At 34.3% G+C, this 19,862-nt stretch overlaps 1 protein-coding gene across 1 annotated transcript; it reads left to right on the top strand.

Moving 5' to 3' along the window:
* Window positions 1-3,423: 3,423 nt before the first annotated feature.
* Window positions 3,424-18,851, top strand: LOC143222825 (uncharacterized). The gene is made up of 4 exons (XM_076449906.1): window positions 3,424-3,652; window positions 4,828-4,962; window positions 15,405-15,619; window positions 17,650-18,851. The coding sequence occupies exons 1-4, from the start codon at window positions 3,571-3,573 to the stop codon at window positions 17,743-17,745; spliced, it is 528 nt and encodes a 175-aa protein (XP_076306021.1). The 5' UTR covers window positions 3,424-3,570; the 3' UTR covers window positions 17,746-18,851.
* Window positions 18,852-19,862: the final 1,011 nt, after the last annotated feature.

Raw genomic sequence — 19,862 nt, 5'->3', positions numbered from 1 at the left:
CAGATAGCCCTCGAGTAGCTTTGTACGAAATTCAAAAACAAACAAACAAACAAAATAGTTTTAGGATGTTATTTGAAACTACCACAGTGCACGATATTAGTATTTCGATTTAATATTTATAAAGCTAACCAAATAACTTGGGAGGGGAGTATAACCTAAGTAAAGGAACAAATAATAAACAAGTTGTTAAAACGCCCAAGTCCAATGAAGTGTTTTTTACTTCATTAAAGCTTTAATAAAAATAGCATTTCTTAGCAATTTATTAAATATGTTTATTCACAGTTAATTCCCTCAAGATTATATTGAAGTGACACTTTGATTACGTTCTAGTTTTGACGCGTCCTTTAATAACATACATCAGAAATCACCACTTCAAATATGACATTGATCCTTAACCCTAGTCCATGGTAATACATTATAACATGTTTACAGAGGAGGAGACTAGCTGTCGCCTCACGTTTTTTTCACTCTAATGTTTACGTAGAGTACCCATACCGTCACTGGATCCTTCTGTATAAACACTGGTAGTAACACTTGTATTTGTGTTCAAACACATACATCTTGTGAAAGAAGACTGAATTAGAACCACACCCAAAACTGAGTTGATCTTGATTTTTGACGCCCCTTTCATATGAGGTCAGGGAACAGAACTGCCATTTCTGAAATGTTTCTTCCATTTCATTTTAAACTTATTTATTTAAACATGCAAGTGTTAGATTATAATGAAAATCAACAACAAATCTTTGAGCTTTCAAACAAGTAGAAAGTTTTTTTTTATTTGGAATTAGTGGCAATTCACTGTTATAAACCAGCATTACTTTTAATTTGTAGAGAGAGAAACTAAAAAATATATTTGAGATCTTGCAAATTAACTCAAATAGCGACTGCTATTGGTACCATATAATATCTTGGGCTATTCAACTACATCATTCAATAGACTATTATTATCTGTAATTACGTTTCAATGCAGATTCAGAGTAAGTAAGGTTTCTTTATTTCTGATGTCCATTCTTCACAGTTAGTAAATCTGACGGGCACTAGTACACTATATCAGTTTAGTGCCGTTGCAGTTAGTAAGGTATAATACATGGTAACTCAGTATACTAAACAGAGAATAGATAATTATACAAACCAGTTTAGGCCCTACGTGGTTAGAATTACTGAATTATATTAATAATTAATTAGATATTTCTATGAAACCAAAAAAAAAATCAAGTTATCGGATTATTACTTTATCACCAGGCACACAGTTACTCAAGTTGAATGAGAAACTGGTCTTTGTTACGAAAATTACAACCATTAAATATCCATTCAGTATTACTTTAGAACATCTTTATATTGATTTCTAAACGTAATGAAAAGAAAATATGGTTGTTTCTAGTAGATATGATTGTTGTTAGTAGATATGATTGTTGTTAGTAGATATGGTTGTTTGTAGCAGATATGGTTGTTTCTAGTACATATTTTTGTTTGTAGCAGATATGGTTGTTTATGGTAGAAATGATTGTTTCTAGTAGATGTGGTTGTTTCTAGTAGATATGATTTTTCCAGCAGATATGGTTGTTTCTAGCAGATATGGTTGTTTATACTTTGCTGAAATTAGTTCTTAAATCACAAAATAATATTTGCTATTGTAAGCTCATTAACTTATGTGTATATATGAAAGAGATTCTCCAAATAAGTTAATTCAAAATTTAAATGCATAAAACGAATTTATTATATTAATGAAGATACCATTAACGTAATTGAAGTTGGCAGTTCTTCATTTCCATGCATAAATAATATTAAACCATATATCTACTATGAAAGTCGAAAAGCTATATTTAAAAAATAAATTAAGCTGTGAATAAGTGTCAGTTTTATATACTCAAATACAAGAAACATGACAAGAAAGAAGATGGCGTTTAGTCAACTTTTCGTGGCCTTTTTCAGATGCCGTTGAAAATAAAAATTAAGGTGAAACTTACTGATTCACAGTTCCAAAGGAAACTGAAAAATACCGATGGTATGTTCACAGTCAATGTTCTAAATAGAAATCATATTATGAATAAAAAATGTTATTTTTTTATTGTGAATAGATTTGTTTGTTTGTTTGGGAATTTCGCACAAAGCTACTCGAGGGCTATCTGTGCTAGCCGTCCCTAATTTAGCAGTGTAAGACTAGAGGGAAGGCAGCTAGTCATCACCACCCACCGCCAACTCTTGGGCTACTCTTTTACCAACGAATAGTGGGATTGACCGTCACATTATACACCCCCACGGCTGGGAGGGCGAGCATGTTTCGCGCGACGCTGGCGCGAACCCGCGACCCTCGGATTACGAGTCGCACGCCTTACGCGCTCGGCCATGCATTGTGAATAGAATTTTTGTTAGTTAATTTATAGCAATCCTTACAGAATTTTCTTGACCAGTCATTTTTTATACGTTATATGGCCCGGCATGGCCAAGCGCGTTAAGGCGTGCGACTCGTAATCCGAGGGTCGCGGGTTCGCATCCCCGTCGCGCTAAACATGCTCGCCCTTTCAGCTGTGGGGGCGTTATATGTGACGGTCAATCCCACTATTCGTTGGTAAAAGAGTAGCCCAAGAGTTGGCGGTGGGTGGTGATGACTAGCTGCCTTCCCTCTAGTCTTACACTGCAAAATTAGGGACGGTTAGTACAGATAGCCCGCGAGTAGCTTTGTGCGAAATTAAAAAAGAACAAAACAAAGCCTTTTGTTTATCTTTAAATGCCGTTGATTTACTAATTGACTACAGTATGCTTACCTCTCAATGTGTAAATTGTATTACCATATGGAACTGCATCAAAAAGCTATACAAAATGTTATGTGTACTCTATTCACTGTGGAAATTCGAACCACAGATATTAAATGTTAATCTGTAAACTTACCGTCGAAACAGTTTATCAATATATGTATTATGTGCAACTTCAATATTAACCAAAATTTATTTAATATTGTTTTATTTACTCATATTATTTCCAAATCAACTGAGCTTATTTGTTATATTATAATATTAAAATAAGTTTCAATGTGTTGTTCTCAATTAATTTATGAATTAATGTTATTAATATCTCAGAATAACTTAGAGTAATACAGTTTGCTGTTGTTTATGAATAAGTTTGAATATTGCAGTTTTATATAATAATTTATAATTAAACTGAAGTTTATTTGCTAAATAAATTATTTTGCAGGGAAGAATACGGTAACCATTTTAATTTTTTTGGGGAAAAGCACATTACAAGTCTTTTTATCATTCACTTTAAAATATGGAATTGCAAAACTTATACAGTTCTACATAAAAACTTAAAACTCACGTAAGAACACATGGATCAAGATTCATCGCTGGTAAAATTCTCTCACAGTAGGGACAAAAAAAAGCGGCTCTCTCTCCTCATCCTCCTACAGCAGAATTAGGACGAGCAACCAACCACTGCATGCATCAGCGCTGTAAGCTCTGGTTATAAGGAGCTGGCTGAAGGAAAAGATCAAGGAGGCCAAAGGAACTTCACGTTGATCGGTAGTGTTCTGAAAGTAAAGATAGATAGGAGGTCCCGTAAGTAAATCCAGTCATGAAAAAGTGGCTCTCTGTTCTTTCACTGTTCGCTTTTGCTGGCTACACTATCGCAAATTTGGTGAATATTCAGGATTGCGGTAGGTTTATATACATTTTATTGTTGTTGCTTCTGGCTTTCAACTATGTTTAATTTTCTTTTTTTCGATTTAAATCTAAGAGATAAAGTACGTAATGTAAAACAAGTATTTTCTTGTTCACTCAGTACAGTTACTGAGAGCCTCCTGACATGCTCAAACAAACAATATATACTTATAATTATTAGCTATTTTTTTATTATTCAAAATCAACAACTGTTGAAAAATACATGACCATTTTGGATAAACTCTCTCATTATTTTACCTTAACTAAAAAACATACAATGCTTTTGTTTAAAGTAGAATTGTGATTCTAAATCTTCAATTAGAAGTCCCAAACTGTTTATATTGTGTAATTAGTAAATAAAAAGTACCTGATTAACTTATGCTGAATTTAGAACTTGCTGTATAATAAAGCGTTAGCACTTATACCTTAACTTGTAATGCAGAATAACAATATCTATAAATCAGCGCATATATAACACTGAATATCAGTTCTTATGGTATAATGTAATATGTCATATTGAATGAAGGGTTCTTATTATAGAATGTAATATGTCATATTGAATGAAGGGTTCTTATTATAGAATGTAATACGTCATACTGAATGGTGGAATTGAAAACTTATTATATAACTCACAATAACAAATGTGTAGTACTTTATATCATTGCTTAGAAGGTAATATGTGAAACAAAATATCCGATTTTGATACTCGATGTGGCACAAAATATTCGAGTTTATGATTTCGTGTGAAACAAGAAACAACATCTTAAGGGTAATTTTGTGGAACTGAATGTAAGAGTTTACAACTCAATATAGCACAAAATATCAGAATTTAAAACTCGGTGAAAAATGTATTTCAATGTAGTGTAAGGAAAAGCACGATTTCTTTAACATTTTATTTTGTGACAAAATAATTATCAACTATTTCTCTGAAATTAATTAAAAATAACATGCACTATCGTACGTTCATTATTATAGAAAACGCGTTGGGCAAAATTGTCTCTTATTTTTTTTCAGGAAAACGTATTGCAAATGTTGCGTTAATAAAATACTGAATTAATTTTGATAACCAAGTTACAGTTAGATTTGAGTCACCTAGAGCTTGTTAGTATGTTTATCATGCTACATAATAATTCTGTTTGATATTGATAATTTTTCAACATTCCTATTTCAGGTGGAATTATAAGATTCAACTGTTCATCTTTACAAAACTGTCCTGTACAATTCGACCTAGAACGCTGCAACAATCCAAGGAGATGTATAGTTGAACGAGGAACAAAGTACCATATAAATGTCCGTTTCCAGTGGGGTATGTTAGTTGTTCTATATATTTACAATGTGTAAGGGTATTTTTGAGTAAATAGCAGTTAATTAATTAAAATATTTCTATATTGAAAGGATATATTGTTTTTTATTATTATTGTATAAGATAGAAGCATGAATTTAATTAAAGAAATTGTGCCAGACCACTATGAACTGACTAACGGCGTGATTGGCAATAGCTTTCGTTGTGTCAGGTTTATCTTAGTGTTATTATAGTTGCTCTGTGAAAAAGGCTATTGAGACTTTGATTATTAATTCAAACTAAATAGTTTTAATTTACCTCTCAATTAATACTATTCTTAAACTATAAATAACAAATACGATTGATTTTATGCATGTGATATCCAAGCTGAGATCGTATGAGCTTGTTCGTTTTCGCACAACATTCATCTTGCTCGCGATTATTATGCGAAATATGTAAAATATAACGATTTTCACGAAAAAAGGGGGTATTCTGTATACCTACTTAATACTTGAAATTATTTAACAACTGCGAAATTTAGATTGCGAAATAACTTTTCAAAATGAAACAGTAAAGTAAGTAAGACCTATATAAATTATGCAGTTCCATACTTCTGTTTTTCTTAGCTGAGTTAGTTTATAAACATACAGCTGAAAGAAGATGTTTGTTTGTTTTTGAATTTCGCGCAAAGCTACACGAGGGCTATCTGCGCTAGCCGGTCCTAATTCAGCAGTGTAAGACTAGATGGAAAGCAGCTAGTCATCACCACCCACCGCCAACTCTTGGGCAACTCTTTTACCAACGAATAGTGGGATTGATCGTCACTTTATGACGAACCCACGGCTAAAAGGGCAAGCATGTTTGATGTGAGGGGGATTCAAACCCAATAATATATTTAAAACATCGTCACATTCATGGATCTAAAATACGCACTTGTATCACATTAATGATCCGCCAGATTCTCCCGATTGAGAGACTGTACTAAAACGTTGCAATATGGCATTAAATAAGATAAAATATGAAGCAATAACTATAAGTTACAGTTGTAAGTATTCAGTGGTTTAAATAAATTAAATTATTTTTCAATTTAACTTTTGTTATTTTATGTTTTCTTATATAATTATGAAAGAAAACCCTATACATGTGTTCGACTCAAAGAAAAAAATAGCTAATTTGAATTAAAGCAACGCTCTGGCAGGTCCTTTATAAGGAGAAAATAATTTACGACATAAGGTATCGTTTAAAGCAAAACATTATTAGTCCCAAAAGCATAGTCTGAAGAGTTGAAACTTTATCACTTGCAAAGATGTAATCTTCAAGGGTAAAAGTTGATGAATTCTAAGACTGTGATTTAAAATGGTAAAATTTCACAAATTTATGTTTCTACTTATGTAATAAAAGTAAATAACGTTTGTTTTGGGTTCAAAACAATTACATTCTTTGTCACGACGAGTTTCAAGTAATCTTAATGATGTTTCTAAATTTGCGTATTTAGTCTAAGTTATTTTTTGGAAGATCAGTTCTACTATATTGTCAGTAGAAAGATTATTTTAATAATCGGTGGCTTCGTGCTTTAGCTTAGCTTGTGACGTATTCATTACGTCATATCTGCACCCTGAGAATGGAGAAAAATAAAATTCTCCGTTAGAGGAAACCTAGGCGACACCCCAGAATTGTGACCCCTAATGCACATTTATATGCACGCAGGACAAAAACTTCGCGAAGTTGGGGGTTGAAGATTGCGTAATTAAAAAGTTGTTTTTTTTCCACTATCAGATAAGCAAGAGTTCCATTATAGTATGATGTGATGTATGTAAAAGGGTAATGTTGATCATTAACAAGTTGGATTTAAAAGGTTAAAAGTTTATCAGTTCCAAGACCGTGATCTAAGCTTTTAAGGAGATAAACACTGATAAGTTACAGCTGTTTGGTTTTAAATAGTTAAAAGTTAAGCAGTGTCAAAAGCATGATTTAGAGAAGGTTAATACTGTTTTTGTTAGCAAAAGAGAGTATTATGCAATAGAAGAAACTGGTTTGTGGTGGACTTTCTTAGTTTGGATTGTGTGTTTTTCTTTTTAAAGTATGAGACAGTAAAGGAAACAAAAATCCTTTTATCAGTTTATTTATAGAAGTTATTTTTGTTTTAACAAAAATAAAATTGAGAAAAATGCAGATGAAAACAACCAACTGATCTATTAAATAAGACAATACTGAATGAGACAGTTTGATGGATATATTTAGTTATGTAAGGACAGGTAAATAAAATAAATAAAAATGTTGCAAGAAAATATTTAGTGTTGTAATGACACAAACGTTAAAAGAAAAAAACAATACTTAATGATACATTCATTTCTTGATGGTAACGAAGTAAGATGTCGTAACATGTTGAGTGTATAAGACTTCCCATGTTCAGTGATTTTATCTTGAGCCAAGCGACTGTCTCGTTTTTAAATATTTATTGTGCATCATTAAACGTTGGCTTTTTTAACACCTGTGTTACCTAAAATTCACAAGGGTATTGTTTTAACCTTAATGTTTCTTAAAATAATACACAATAAAAAGGTATAAGAGTAAGTGCATTTTCTGTTATTATTTTCTCATTTATTCTTTTCAGAAAACGTTTACTAAATAGCTGACGCAATATATATGTTCTAAAATATTTAAAGAAATGTCCCGTTGCATTGATTTAAATTCGATCACTTTTGAATCAAAAGTAAAAAAGACAAAACAAAATCTGAACTAAAACCAAAGACGCAAAATATATGATACTTAGATCGTCAGTATGACTATTTGTAATACAGTATGGGATGAAAACTTTTAGAATAGGAGTTACATATTTTGCATATTCACGTAGAAAGTTACAACAGAAGCTGTATTCGATTTAACCCTAAAAATGGCTCTAGGTCATTTAATAGCAACTGCTCAATGTATAAAGTGAAGAGAGTGTGGTGTTCAGGCATAATGGATGTGATGAGACTGGAATCTCAGGTGAAAGTGTTTGTATTATATTTTGACTCTAGATAGATATGTTTACTCAATTGTTAAACCACATTACGCAGATGAGATTCCAGTCTCATCACATCCATTATGCCTGAACACCACACTCTCTTCACTTTATACCCGCTCTCTCATTATGACACATTCTGGACATTATAATTTTTCAGGTCAAAGATGATATTAAGACAGAGGAAGATCTCAGAGGAGAAAACACAAGGATGTTATTATAACAAAGGTTCTGACAAATTCTGACGAGATAAGAGATACTGAAATGTACAATACAATTTTCAGGATGAACTTAGCAATCGGAAATTATAGTGATAACATTGAGCAGTTGCTATTAAATGACCTAGAGCCATTTTCAGAGTTAAATCGAATCACAAACTAAGAACCCTCGAATTTACTAGAGCACGCTAAACGTTAGACCATCCCTGGTTCTACCTGTAGATTCTGGGTTTGGGTTTTTTTTGCAACTAAAATGCGTTCTGAATTTTGTATTTGTGGGTGCGTAAAAATGTTGATCAGTCAAAAGTAGCCTCATAGCTGACGATGTTTATTGTGCACTAGTTGTCTTCCCCATGACCTATCAGCTCATATTATGAAGTTTGTGCACAGACAGCCCTTCTGTCGCTTTGCTCAAAACATCTGAAACAGACAAAATACAATTGTGGAGACAAAATGATGAATGGTTAAGCTATAACAACACTTTCATAAATACACAGGCTAAGGTAGGTTATTATTGACAAATACACTTCTGAGTTTGTTTTGTGTATACAAATTCTGTTAGAGTCTAGAATAAGTTACAATGGAGTACATAGTTTATTTGTTTATTTTTAAAAGTTTCTGGACTAATCAGTTTTCTAGGTGGACTAATTTAATGCGTAGGTAAGAATATTGTTGAGTAAATTTCTCTGTTTTATCAAGTTAAAGTGTGAATCTCCAGCAGATAAATCAGGTGTCAGATCAAAATACAAGAGTGCATATCCTCCCGGCTATTCGTCATAACTGATTTAAATTCCTTAGTATTGAAGCTGTTTTCTTTTTCATTCAATAACGTCGTGCATACAAATCAGTATCAAAATCTGGTTCAAATCCCGAGAAGGAATTTGTTTTCCATCCATGTTGATTGCCACCAAATTGATGTTGTATAGTTTGAAATTGTATTGTCTTTTTTATGTTCCAAGTTCCATTAAATACGTCAATATCAACACATTCCATAACAAGACACGTGTACTTGACCTCAAAATGTATTACAGATAAATGCCTATAAGTTTTTCTGTATAAATTAAAACGACTTGCACACTATATGTTTTACGGGATATTCAACTCTTCCTTTGTAGAATATTTTAGTATGCGCTAAAATGACAAATGAGGCGATCTTGACCTTTCTAGCGTAGAAACAAATTTGTAGAATATCCTTTAATTCTGATTCACCATTAGAAATAATACAAAATGCATATTTGCTTTTTACGAAATGGAGATTTAGATTTATCTCAATGGATAAAAATTTGTTCAACAAAAATCTCCGATTGTAGACAGTCGCTAATGTTAACTGTCTGACCATCACGTGTTTCTATGTATTAATCTGTGATCTCATTGTTATAAACATCATTAAAATATAAATCGCGAAGGTTATCTGCCGAGATCTTTATCCACACAAACTAAGTCAAATGGTTTTCCTTAACTTCTCATTATAACTGAGTAAAAGTTTTATGTAGGCCTTAAAAGTACATAGATTATGAGACGAACAGATGAGCTTTTCGTTCAGGTACAAACCAACTTATAAAAATAGAGACTGAAGAAACAGACTGGCAAGAACAGAGATATCTCCTTCTTATTATTATTGCGATTCCATTTAGTTGAACGATTTTTGCGTTTATCTGAAGATATGATTTTGCCCAGTCTAAATATTTGTCCACCAAACCTTATACAGAAAATTTCATGGGTTTTTGGTCACCAATTGAAGTAAAAGGATAACATTCAGTCAACTGGCTTTACTCAGTCACAGCTTGTACTGGAAGGAGGGTAGAAAGATCTAGCTCAAACTTTGTGCACTGACAGCACTTTTCATGAAGAACAAGGACCATAATTACTTTAAAAGTTTGAAGTCAATGTTTTCTTTTTTTTTTTGTCTGAGCTATTCTGAACATGAAACTTTTAGGTCTTTTCTTTTTATTATGTTGAACAGCTTGTTTCACAAACTGCTTAGCTTTTTGAGCCACATTCTGAACTTCTTACATTGGTCATTTTATTCCAGCCACAAAAAGATTTTCCTTGTAAAACATCAGGTCAGAGTGTAAACAGCTTGTTTTTCTACCGCCAAGTTTTTTTTTTTTTTTTTTTGGAATGAAATAGATTATACTACCCGGTCTATGACCCAGTTACCAATGTCTTCTAGGTTAATAAGATAATGTTTCTCGTAATATGTATCATAGAAAGATGCATCAAGATAACAAGGTACTCCTATGATGTCATAAGAACTTTTAAGGTAGAAAATATTGTTATAATGACTATCCCTTGTTTGAACTGGATATATCTGATAACTTTGTCCAGAAACTTATTTGTAATGAAACCTTGTAAATGTTTCAATGGTCACATTTTCTTCTTGAACTATTCGTATTAGCGGTACATTCTTTCAACCAATAATGCTAAATTCTACTATATTTGTGTACACATATAGTAAATAAGCTTATCTGTGCGTGTTACCAATATATGGAGTTGTAGTAGGCTCTATTATAATACGATTATTGTTAAATCCAAGTTATGCTGATTATACAGAACTGAGTGTTACGGAATCTTCATTATTCACCTTCATGTAGTTTTGTGCAGAAATCATAAGTATAGATTCTTTATCAGCTTTAGAAAGCAATTATTTTAGTTAGTTTAAGATTCCAATTAATTCTCAGACATTGTAATGACCTAGTCTGATATTATTTATTACAGTAGCAGGTACATTTTGATAATTATGGGAATACTGTAATCCAGCCAAGGTCATTCCCACGATCCTTTAAGATCGATAGGTCTCGGAAGATGAGTGACATAATATGCCAAAATATTGTGGTAAAATAGTTCACAGAACTATTACTAGGCAATGTTACGTAAGTTTATACATGTCAGATAATTACTACCACAATTAAACTCAATATCTGATGATGACAGATGATATAGATGTGAATAAGGGATCCAGTTATTAAATATATTAGGCAATCCTTTCCATTTTATGAAATACTATTTGTTTTTACCAGGTACCCATTCTCATACTTTTCCTTCCACAATGTACACGTCATCAGAGAACTTGATTATTCGTTGCAATTCAAATTTTTAAAGTGTTCCATTGAAGATTTTTTCAAAAATGGTCTTATAGTTTGTACAGTGGAGGATTTCTTTCCAGCATTTCCTCTAAATCGTACAGATTTTGTCTGTCAAACCAGGCCTTTTTTAGCTTGATGCTTCCTTTGATTGATATGTAACTGATTGCTCACTTTGATAGGAAAGTTTACTTTGGTAAGTGTTTGTAAAGAGTTTTTCACACTACAGAACTGTTAGAGCGATAACGTTCGTTAGTTTAATTTCTTATACTGCGATGATACGATTGATTATAGACCTTGACCACATTTTCGATATATGGAGATACTTGTAAGTTCTTTAAATTATATGCAAAAACGGCTCGTTTGGGTTGAGAAAATATTTTACATAGAATTTTCTCAACCCAAACGAGCCGTTTTTGCACATAAATTTCTCAACAAGTGGGTTTCTCGACATCACTGACTTGTAAGTTCTGTTATGTGTGAGATAGCATCTTATTCTAGAGTGAAGAGTACGAGTAACTCACTCTGCTATAGACATTTTTGTTTCAATGTATGTAGTAAAGAAGTGTATGTCTTGCTCCTGGAGATAACGATGAAACACACAATTAGCAAATTATGTTCCAACATCTATCTGAAATGTACAGGGTTGGCACTTCTGTTTTAAATTATTCTTGCAAGCCTTTACGAATGTTGTACCTTACTTCTTCTAGAGTGGAACAACCCATGAAAATTTAGAAAATACGTCGATACAAAGTTAGTAAATTCTTAAACTGATTATTATAGTGGCTTGGATTAGAGATAACCACCAAATCAGTTAGATTTCTTTATCATTCACTGAAGTTGACACTCGAGTTCTTGTATCTTACTGGTTTGTGTAGTGTATATGTATTCCGCCAACTTAACCAGTCTCTAACTTGTTTTAAAGTGATGGATTTACCTAATGCTTTTACAAGACTAAATACAGTTTGTACTTAACCGCAAGGCCCGGCATAGCCAAGCGTGTTAAGGCGTGCGAGTCATAATCTGAGGTTCGCGGGTTCGCATCCCCGTTGCGCCAAACGTGCTCGCCCTTTCAGCCGTGGATGCGTTATAATGTGACGGTCAATCCCACTATTCGTTGGTAAAAGAGTAGCTCAAGAGTTGGCGGTGGGTGGTGATGACTAGCTGCCTTCCCTCTAGTCTTACACTGCTAAATTAGGGACAGCTAGCACAGATAGCCCTCGAGTAGCTTTGTGCGAAATTCAAAACAAAAAAACAAACAAACTTAACCGCAACTGGCAGGATGAGTTGGATTATAATAAATAGATTGTAGCACTTGATTTATATCAGACATTTTTACTTTATAATTCACCTGAATAGTTGACACCACCTGTTTTTACTCTTTTTACCATCAGTTCTGTTTCTAACAGTAATATTACTGTATTCGTTACGATAGTCGGGATTAATTCTTATTCGACTTTAAGTAATATTAAAATTCATACAATCCGCTATATCTTCCAAGACACAAATGAACAAGTAACAAAGTGATGCATACAACTATATTAACTATGACGAAACACTTGAATACAAGTTCTTCAATAACACCATCTAGCAATTCTAATAAATCATCTACCAAACATGCGCTGGAGCACCATGGATGGATGATATTATCGTCCCACATTTTTTTTTCTCTAATAAACACAACTTGGAACTGACCTTTATTTTCCCACTCTATTAACAAACTACCCGTACCCTGGTGTTATTTTGTGGAACTAACAACGTCATATAACTTTCACTTGGACTTTACTCCATTGTCGCCTGATATAGCTTTCAAGAAGTCACAGATCACGCGACTTCATAAACCAACCAGTGTGTGAAAAGTGAGCAAGCAGTAGCTGTATATTGTTTTTGTTTGCGAGACAGAGACATAGTGATTTAGCGTTCAGTTGAAATATATTTAAAATTAGTAACTTTCCTGATAAATGGTGACCACATAATAATACTTATCACATCATACCTGATGCAGATACACGTCTCTGAATCATATCAGTGGCCCAGTATGGCCAGTTAGGTTTAAGACGTTGCACTCGTAATCTGTGGGTCGCGGATTCGAATCCCCGTCGCACCAAACTTGCTCGCCCTTTCAGTCGTGGAGGCGTTATAATGTGACGGTCAGTCCCACTATTCGTTGGTAAAAGAGTAGCCCAAGAGTAGGCGGTGGTTGATAATAACTAGTTACCTTCCCTCTAGTCTTACACTGCTAAATTAGGGACGGCTAGCGCATACAATTATTTACGAGTGTTTATTCGCAAGGTATCCTAAAGGTGATGCAAAAGGGGTGACGATTTTTCATTGCTTAGAGGAATATTTAAACAAACACAATATTCCACTCAGCAACATAACTGTTGTTGCTACAGATGCCACATCTTCAATGGTTGGCTATTACAGAGGATTTGCTACCTTTCTTAAGCAAAAGGTTCCCGATGTGCGTACTATTCACTGTGTAATACACAGACATCACCTTGTGGCAAAAAATCTCAATGACGAATTGCATGATATTCTAAAAGTGTGCGTCTGGTCGTGAAATAAAATTAAAGCACATCCACTTAATTCACAACTGTTTGCTACGTAGAAAAAAAAGAGTAATTGTTGAACCAATTACTGTTGCATACTGAAGTGAGGTGGCTGTCAAGAGGTGTTTGCTTGCATGACTCAGCAGTAGAGTTTCTTACAGAAACTATGTGATGAGTTGAAAAAGAATAATAATCATCTTTTCTATTTGGCAGAACTATATTCAAAATTTAATGATGTACAGACCCATCTGCAAGGTAAAAATGTAACAATTATTCAAACCTGAATAATCCTTTTTGGCTTCCAAGTCAAAATAAACCTTTTTATTTCTTCATTGCCATGAAGAGATTTTCAGTACTTTACAAACTTATGGCATCTGAAAGATGAAGACCAAATAATTTCTGATGATGATTTGGATATATATGTAAATCACCTTGAAAAACTGAATGAAGACTTCAAAGTGCGCTTTGAGGACTTAGAGAAAATGCACGTACCTGACTGGATTGTTACGCCATTTGATTCGAAAATAGAAAAGGTAATTATTGAATCTATTTTACAAGATGAATTCATTGAACCTTTCATTGGATTTCGAAGTTAAATCACTGTTACTCTGGAGTAATGGAAATATTGTCAATAATATCCAAAACATTTCGAAGCAGTGAGCCCTTTTTTACTTGCATTCCAAAGTTCCTATATGGTTGAAGCTGGTTTTAGCCATGTAAATTCAGTTTTAACAAAGCGGAGGAAAAAAACTGAGCATAGAAGAGCATGGTGAGTTAAGACTAAAACTCACCAATTTACAACCAAATATTAGAGCTCTTCTCAAAGATCATCAACCACATCTCTCCCATTCAAGATGTCAGACGATCAATAAAAAGGTAGTTGGTTTATCATAATATATTATTTATATGTTTTATTAAGTTATTCTTTCTTTAACTATGACTTATACATTTTTATTATCTTGTTGTTGTGAATTAAGCACAAAGCTATACAATGGGCTGTGCCCACCACGGGTATCGAAACCTGGTTTTTAGCGTTGTAAGTCCGCAGACATACCGCTGAGCCACTGGGGGATTTTTTATCTAAAAGAAATGAGGGGTTGAAAAATGTCAAGGATTAAGGAGTCGACGGTAAAAAAAAATTGGGAACCCCGATTTAGATAGACTGTCTTTTATGGTCTTTCTTCCTTCAATCCTTCCACTTACGACTTTGCTTTCAATTTCTTCATAACATGTCCAAGAGACTCCAACTGTCTCTTCGTCATGTTATTCAGCAGCTTCCTGCTGCAACTTGTTCTTCACAAAATATCTTCGTTTGAGATGTAGCTTGTCCACCAAAATTAAATTATCGTTTTAATTGCCTATTATCGGGTTTGAACTCTTTTAGTTCTTAGTTCATAGTGGATAAAAAAATTCACATATAAAGCATGAATTTTTAGAGAAAATGTATATATATTTGTGTGTGTGTGTGTGTGATTTTAAAATAACTATTTAGCTTTAAATAACTTGGTTTCAACAGTAAAATCGAGTTGGTAGAAGGGCCTGAAAGCAAGCAAATTTGAAAAAGTAAAGAGTTAAGTTTATTAAATTATTGGTGTATTACCGTACGTAGGTGATGATCGCTCGAGGACATACAAAGTGAAACGTGTGATGACTGGAGTGGTTAGTTCTATGTTTGGAAACATAGATGTTGATTACGAAACTGTAAAAGCCTGCATCTCACCTGAAGACTCTACAAACAGTTGCCGCAGGCAAGTAACCTTCAGGCCAGGTTCGTGGTACACCTCTATCGACAAGTTCAATGTTCCCGGAATAGGCTATGCTGGGGTAAGTTTGAACATTCTCAAGCCTATACTTCCACTTCAAAGGTATTTTGAGCTAATATTTATTCGTGATTTTTTATTTTAAACTATTCGTTTTTAAAGTTATCTGCACTTAACAAACCAAGTTTTGAGAAAAACTTTCGAATTCTTAGTCATTGTATGACTTTAATGAATTTCAAAATCACACAAACATTGTTATATACCTTAAACTGATGATTCTTACCCAAACATCAAGTTGATTACACTTATCGATACATATATACTCTTCAAAAAAAGAAACTCAAAAGGCAAAACTTGAGACATATTGTTAACAAGTTTATCCCGGGTAGTTCTATATGACATGTGTGAAACTTTGCACATTCACTGCTGAACATCCAAAGTCTGCAAAGGCGAAGTCCACGCTCACTAGTTGAAGTTTAACGTCACTCAACGTGAATAACGAGTATGCCCCCCGTGAGCATTAATAACTGCTTGGCATCTCCTGCCCATGGAAGCGATGAGATGACGAATCACATCCTGTGGAATGGCTGTCCACTCAGCCTGCAAAGCTGCTGCAAGCTTAGGTAGAGTCTGCGGTTGAGGTTGTTGCCGTCGCAGATGTCGGTCCAACTCGTCCCAAAGATGTTCGATGGGGTTTAAATCTGGTGATCTGGAGGGCCAGGGAAGAACGTTGATGTTGTGGTGTCTCAAGAAGACAGTGGTGAGTCGGGCTGTGTGAGGACAGGCGTTGTCATGTTGAAAAACTCGTTGACGTTCACCATAATGAGTTGCACATGGGGCCTAAAAAATCTCGTCGACGGTTGCGTACGGTCTGATCGGAAATCCTACGCAGCCCTGGTATGGTTGAGGCAGTAGACGTCGCAGTGGTGGTCCTATCCCGAAGGTGACGTAACCGGATGTAGCGATCTTGTGCGGGCGTGGTCACACGAGGTCTGCCAGATCGTGGACGGTCACAAGTTGATCCATGTTGTTGGTGACGATTCCATAGCCTTGTGATGGTGCTTGAGTGGACATTCACAGCTCTGGCAACATCTGATCGAGATTCGCCTGCTTCCAAACGACCAACGGCGTTGTTGCGTTGTGCTTCAGTCAGTCTTGGCGTAACTGTATTGCGTGTCGGTGGCTTAACACTGAGCTATGGAAACCGAGAACCCGTCACTTTTATAGGGATTTTGCACATGTTGCACTTGCAGAACATGCAGATCTCTCAAACAAATTTATTGGACACGCATGCGCTTTGGCGAAAAATCCGATGTTTTCCTCCGTTTTCAAAGTGCACAACTTTTATTGTCATTTTGGTCTGACAATCAGTGCCTTAACACGTGTAACATCACATACTCTGAGCTTGTAACGTTATTGCATATATTTCTCTTTAAAATAACAAAGATATCCCTTTTGCGTTTCTTTTTTTTTTTTGAAGAGTATATTTAGTCCATTACACTTATGCATGTCAAATTGACTACACTTATCCATACATATAATTATTTAAATTTATTTATACACATCAAATTTATTGTATTTATCCACAAATATTGAATTGATTATGCATATCTATACACGTCAAATTGATTACGCATATACATACATATCAAGTTGATTACATTTATTCTTGCATATTAAGTCCATATATATCATGCGGAGTACATTTAGTCATACATATCAAATGTATTGTATTTGTCAATACATGTTAAATTAGTTAGACTCATCCATACGTATCAAGCTGATAACACTTATCTACAATTGTCTAATTCAGTACACTGATCAAAACACGTTAAGGTGATTGCACTTATATAAACATATTGAGTGGATTACACTGACCTAAACATGTGGATTGGATTACACTACGTTAGGTATCTGAAGATAATTGTAGTTATAAATATATAGTACAGAGAAAATCTTCCAGGGATTACTGAAGCTTTAGACGAAAATTAAACTTTGTTGCATGTAACAGTAAAGCTAAGCCACGTGTGTTTTCCAAATTACTAAGAAATTTTCGAAAAAATACTATACCTACTTGTGCATTTATGTTTTCAGATGGAACTTGGAGCTAAGTATCAGCTCGTAACAAAAGGCTCTGGTGGAAATCGAATCACACTACTATGTACTTTTTTGCAGTTGAAGCTGGCATGAAATCGTATCGCTGTGTTTTTACTTTGGACAACAAATAAAAAACTGTTAAAAGTTTTTACAGCAAATTAATCTAGGTTTGATTATTATTTCAATTAATTATAGCAGTTTTTCAAATAAAAATATTTGTACGTAAAATCATCGAAGAATATATACAAAACGATAGTTATATTAAAATTTGTTTTGCCTCTGTGAAGAAACAAACTCAGTTGTAAAAATACTATTTGAATTTCTAACATGCAACAACTAATGAATCTTCAATACCAAAAAAGTAGATTTATGGTAGTAGTAGGAACTCCTAAAATGTGTTTATTTGTTAACAATGATACAATAGTAACAGCAAATTAACTGCATACTTCAGTTATAAAATCTGAAACCTAAGGTAATACTAACAGTATATCAAAATTACCAGATTTTAGTATTGCTTAGTTTAAGTTTTTCTTTTTCTTATTCTTCAAATTTTAAGTTTAGTCATGAAACAGTTTGTACATATTGGATCTAAGACAGCAGGCTCTCAGGCACGACTCTGTTGTTACTCTGAGCTTTAAAAAAATGTCTATGTGGGCATTTCAGATAATGCACACAACAGAAATCACCCTTTTATTCTTTATTAGCTTTATTAAGATGGAAATATACGTATAAATGAAAATGTACTTATCAAACATTGTACAGAGGGCGTTTAATATTTTAAGCCTGGTTAACCTTCATAATATTTTCTGTCAATGTTAAATACTAATGCTGTTATAAATCACATTTTTAAGACTGTGATGGATACATCAGTTAGAGCAGTTACAAGTCATCATGATTATCTGGGAATTTCAAAACATTTGTCGATAAATGTATAAGTACATTCGATGGTAGATTATAAACATGGGCCCAATAAGGTATCAAAAAGACAGTTGAGAAGAGAGCAAGTTGTCTCCCTATTTCCGTAGAGTAATTCAGTCGGTGTGTTTTCATTTCAAACATGAAGTTGTACAAGTTTATTCTTAACGTTAGTATAGTGTAGTAAGCATCAGCTGTAAATGAAGGCCTACGACAAGTTATAAAAAATACAAGTGTTCAAACTTATTAAAACGTTAACGAAGAAATAAACTAAGTTGTTTATACATGTTGGTCTTCCAGTTTATTTTACCTCATAATTTAAGAAAATACACCAAGGAAAGAGCAGAATTGATGACTAAAGTAGTATGATTTTAGGTGAAAATAAACTAGAACTTCCAATACACGCGAGCCTAACTTCAACTGTGAAGATGGCGATCACAAGATCAACGAGAAGTCCTTTCCTTGATATTACTTTAACTGATGTTACAAAGGTCCAAGAAGTCGATAACATATAACTACTGACTCAGGAAGGTTTGCTCACATCTGGAGTTGAGGAAAACACGAACAACAGAATGGTTTTGTAGCTTTAGAGTTTGATACCACTTGGGAGGTCTTTATCGAACTCTTTGGTCATCACCAGCCAGAGAGAGCACTGCAGCCCTAACTCTGATCAAGACTTCTTATCTGTGGTGGACAGAAAGTGTACGTCACTGACATGATCCTGTCAACCAGTCAAAATTGCCTCCCATACAAGAATAACAATGGGTATTCTTGGTAGAACTGGTAACAAAGGCGAGGGACCTTTTAGGATAAAAAGGAATTCCCTAACATCGACAGCAGTTCGAGAAACCTGCGATCAAACAGGCATGTACAATACACTGCCAAGAACGCCACATTATCCTGGTTCCAGAGCTAGTCACCGAGCAAGTCAGACGTGCCAATATCTCTGCCAACATGCTATTTAGAACGAAACGTTCATCGTCGCCAGTCAGGCCGTTAGTGCCGCCGGTAATCGTCGACGGCCTACCGCCGAACCTCACGCCGTACCAAGTTGCCACGTTGATCGCCCGAGCCAAGCCTGGGGCAACAATCGAACCGTCCAGGACCCGAATTTTATGCCGGGGCGGAATCCTCATCCAACCAGCCATTACTGTAGACCAAATTTATTTGTGCCAGCCATGGAACACTGAATTTAAAGTAAGTTGTTCCCCCACTAAAAGTCCAGTCAATCTTTATTCTGTATTCCTCAGGGGCGTCGACCCATCAATTCAACCAGAAGAAATTAGACAAACCAT

This window comes from Tachypleus tridentatus, chromosome 8 (genome assembly GCF_004210375.1).
Source record: "Tachypleus tridentatus isolate NWPU-2018 chromosome 8, ASM421037v1, whole genome shotgun sequence".
Lineage (NCBI taxonomy): Eukaryota > Metazoa > Arthropoda > Merostomata > Xiphosura > Limulidae > Tachypleus > Tachypleus tridentatus.
Note: the sequence above shows the minus strand (reverse complement) of the source record. Positions and strands in the feature narration are given on the sequence as shown.

What these genes read in the sequence shown, in the direction of transcription:
- LOC143222825 (XM_076449906.1), top strand. Translation starts at nt 3,571, where the DNA reads ATGAAAAAGTGGCTCTCTGTTCTTTCACTGTTCGCTTTTGCTGGCTAC. An exon ending in AAATGTCCGTTTCCAGTGGG is followed by an intron (nt 4,963 to 15,404) that starts GTATGTTAGTTG and finishes TACCGTACGTAG; the next exon opens with GTGATGATCGCTCGAGGACA. An exon ending in CCGGAATAGGCTATGCTGGG is followed by an intron (nt 15,620 to 17,649) that starts GTAAGTTTGAAC and finishes TTATGTTTTCAG; the next exon opens with ATGGAACTTGGAGCTAAGTA.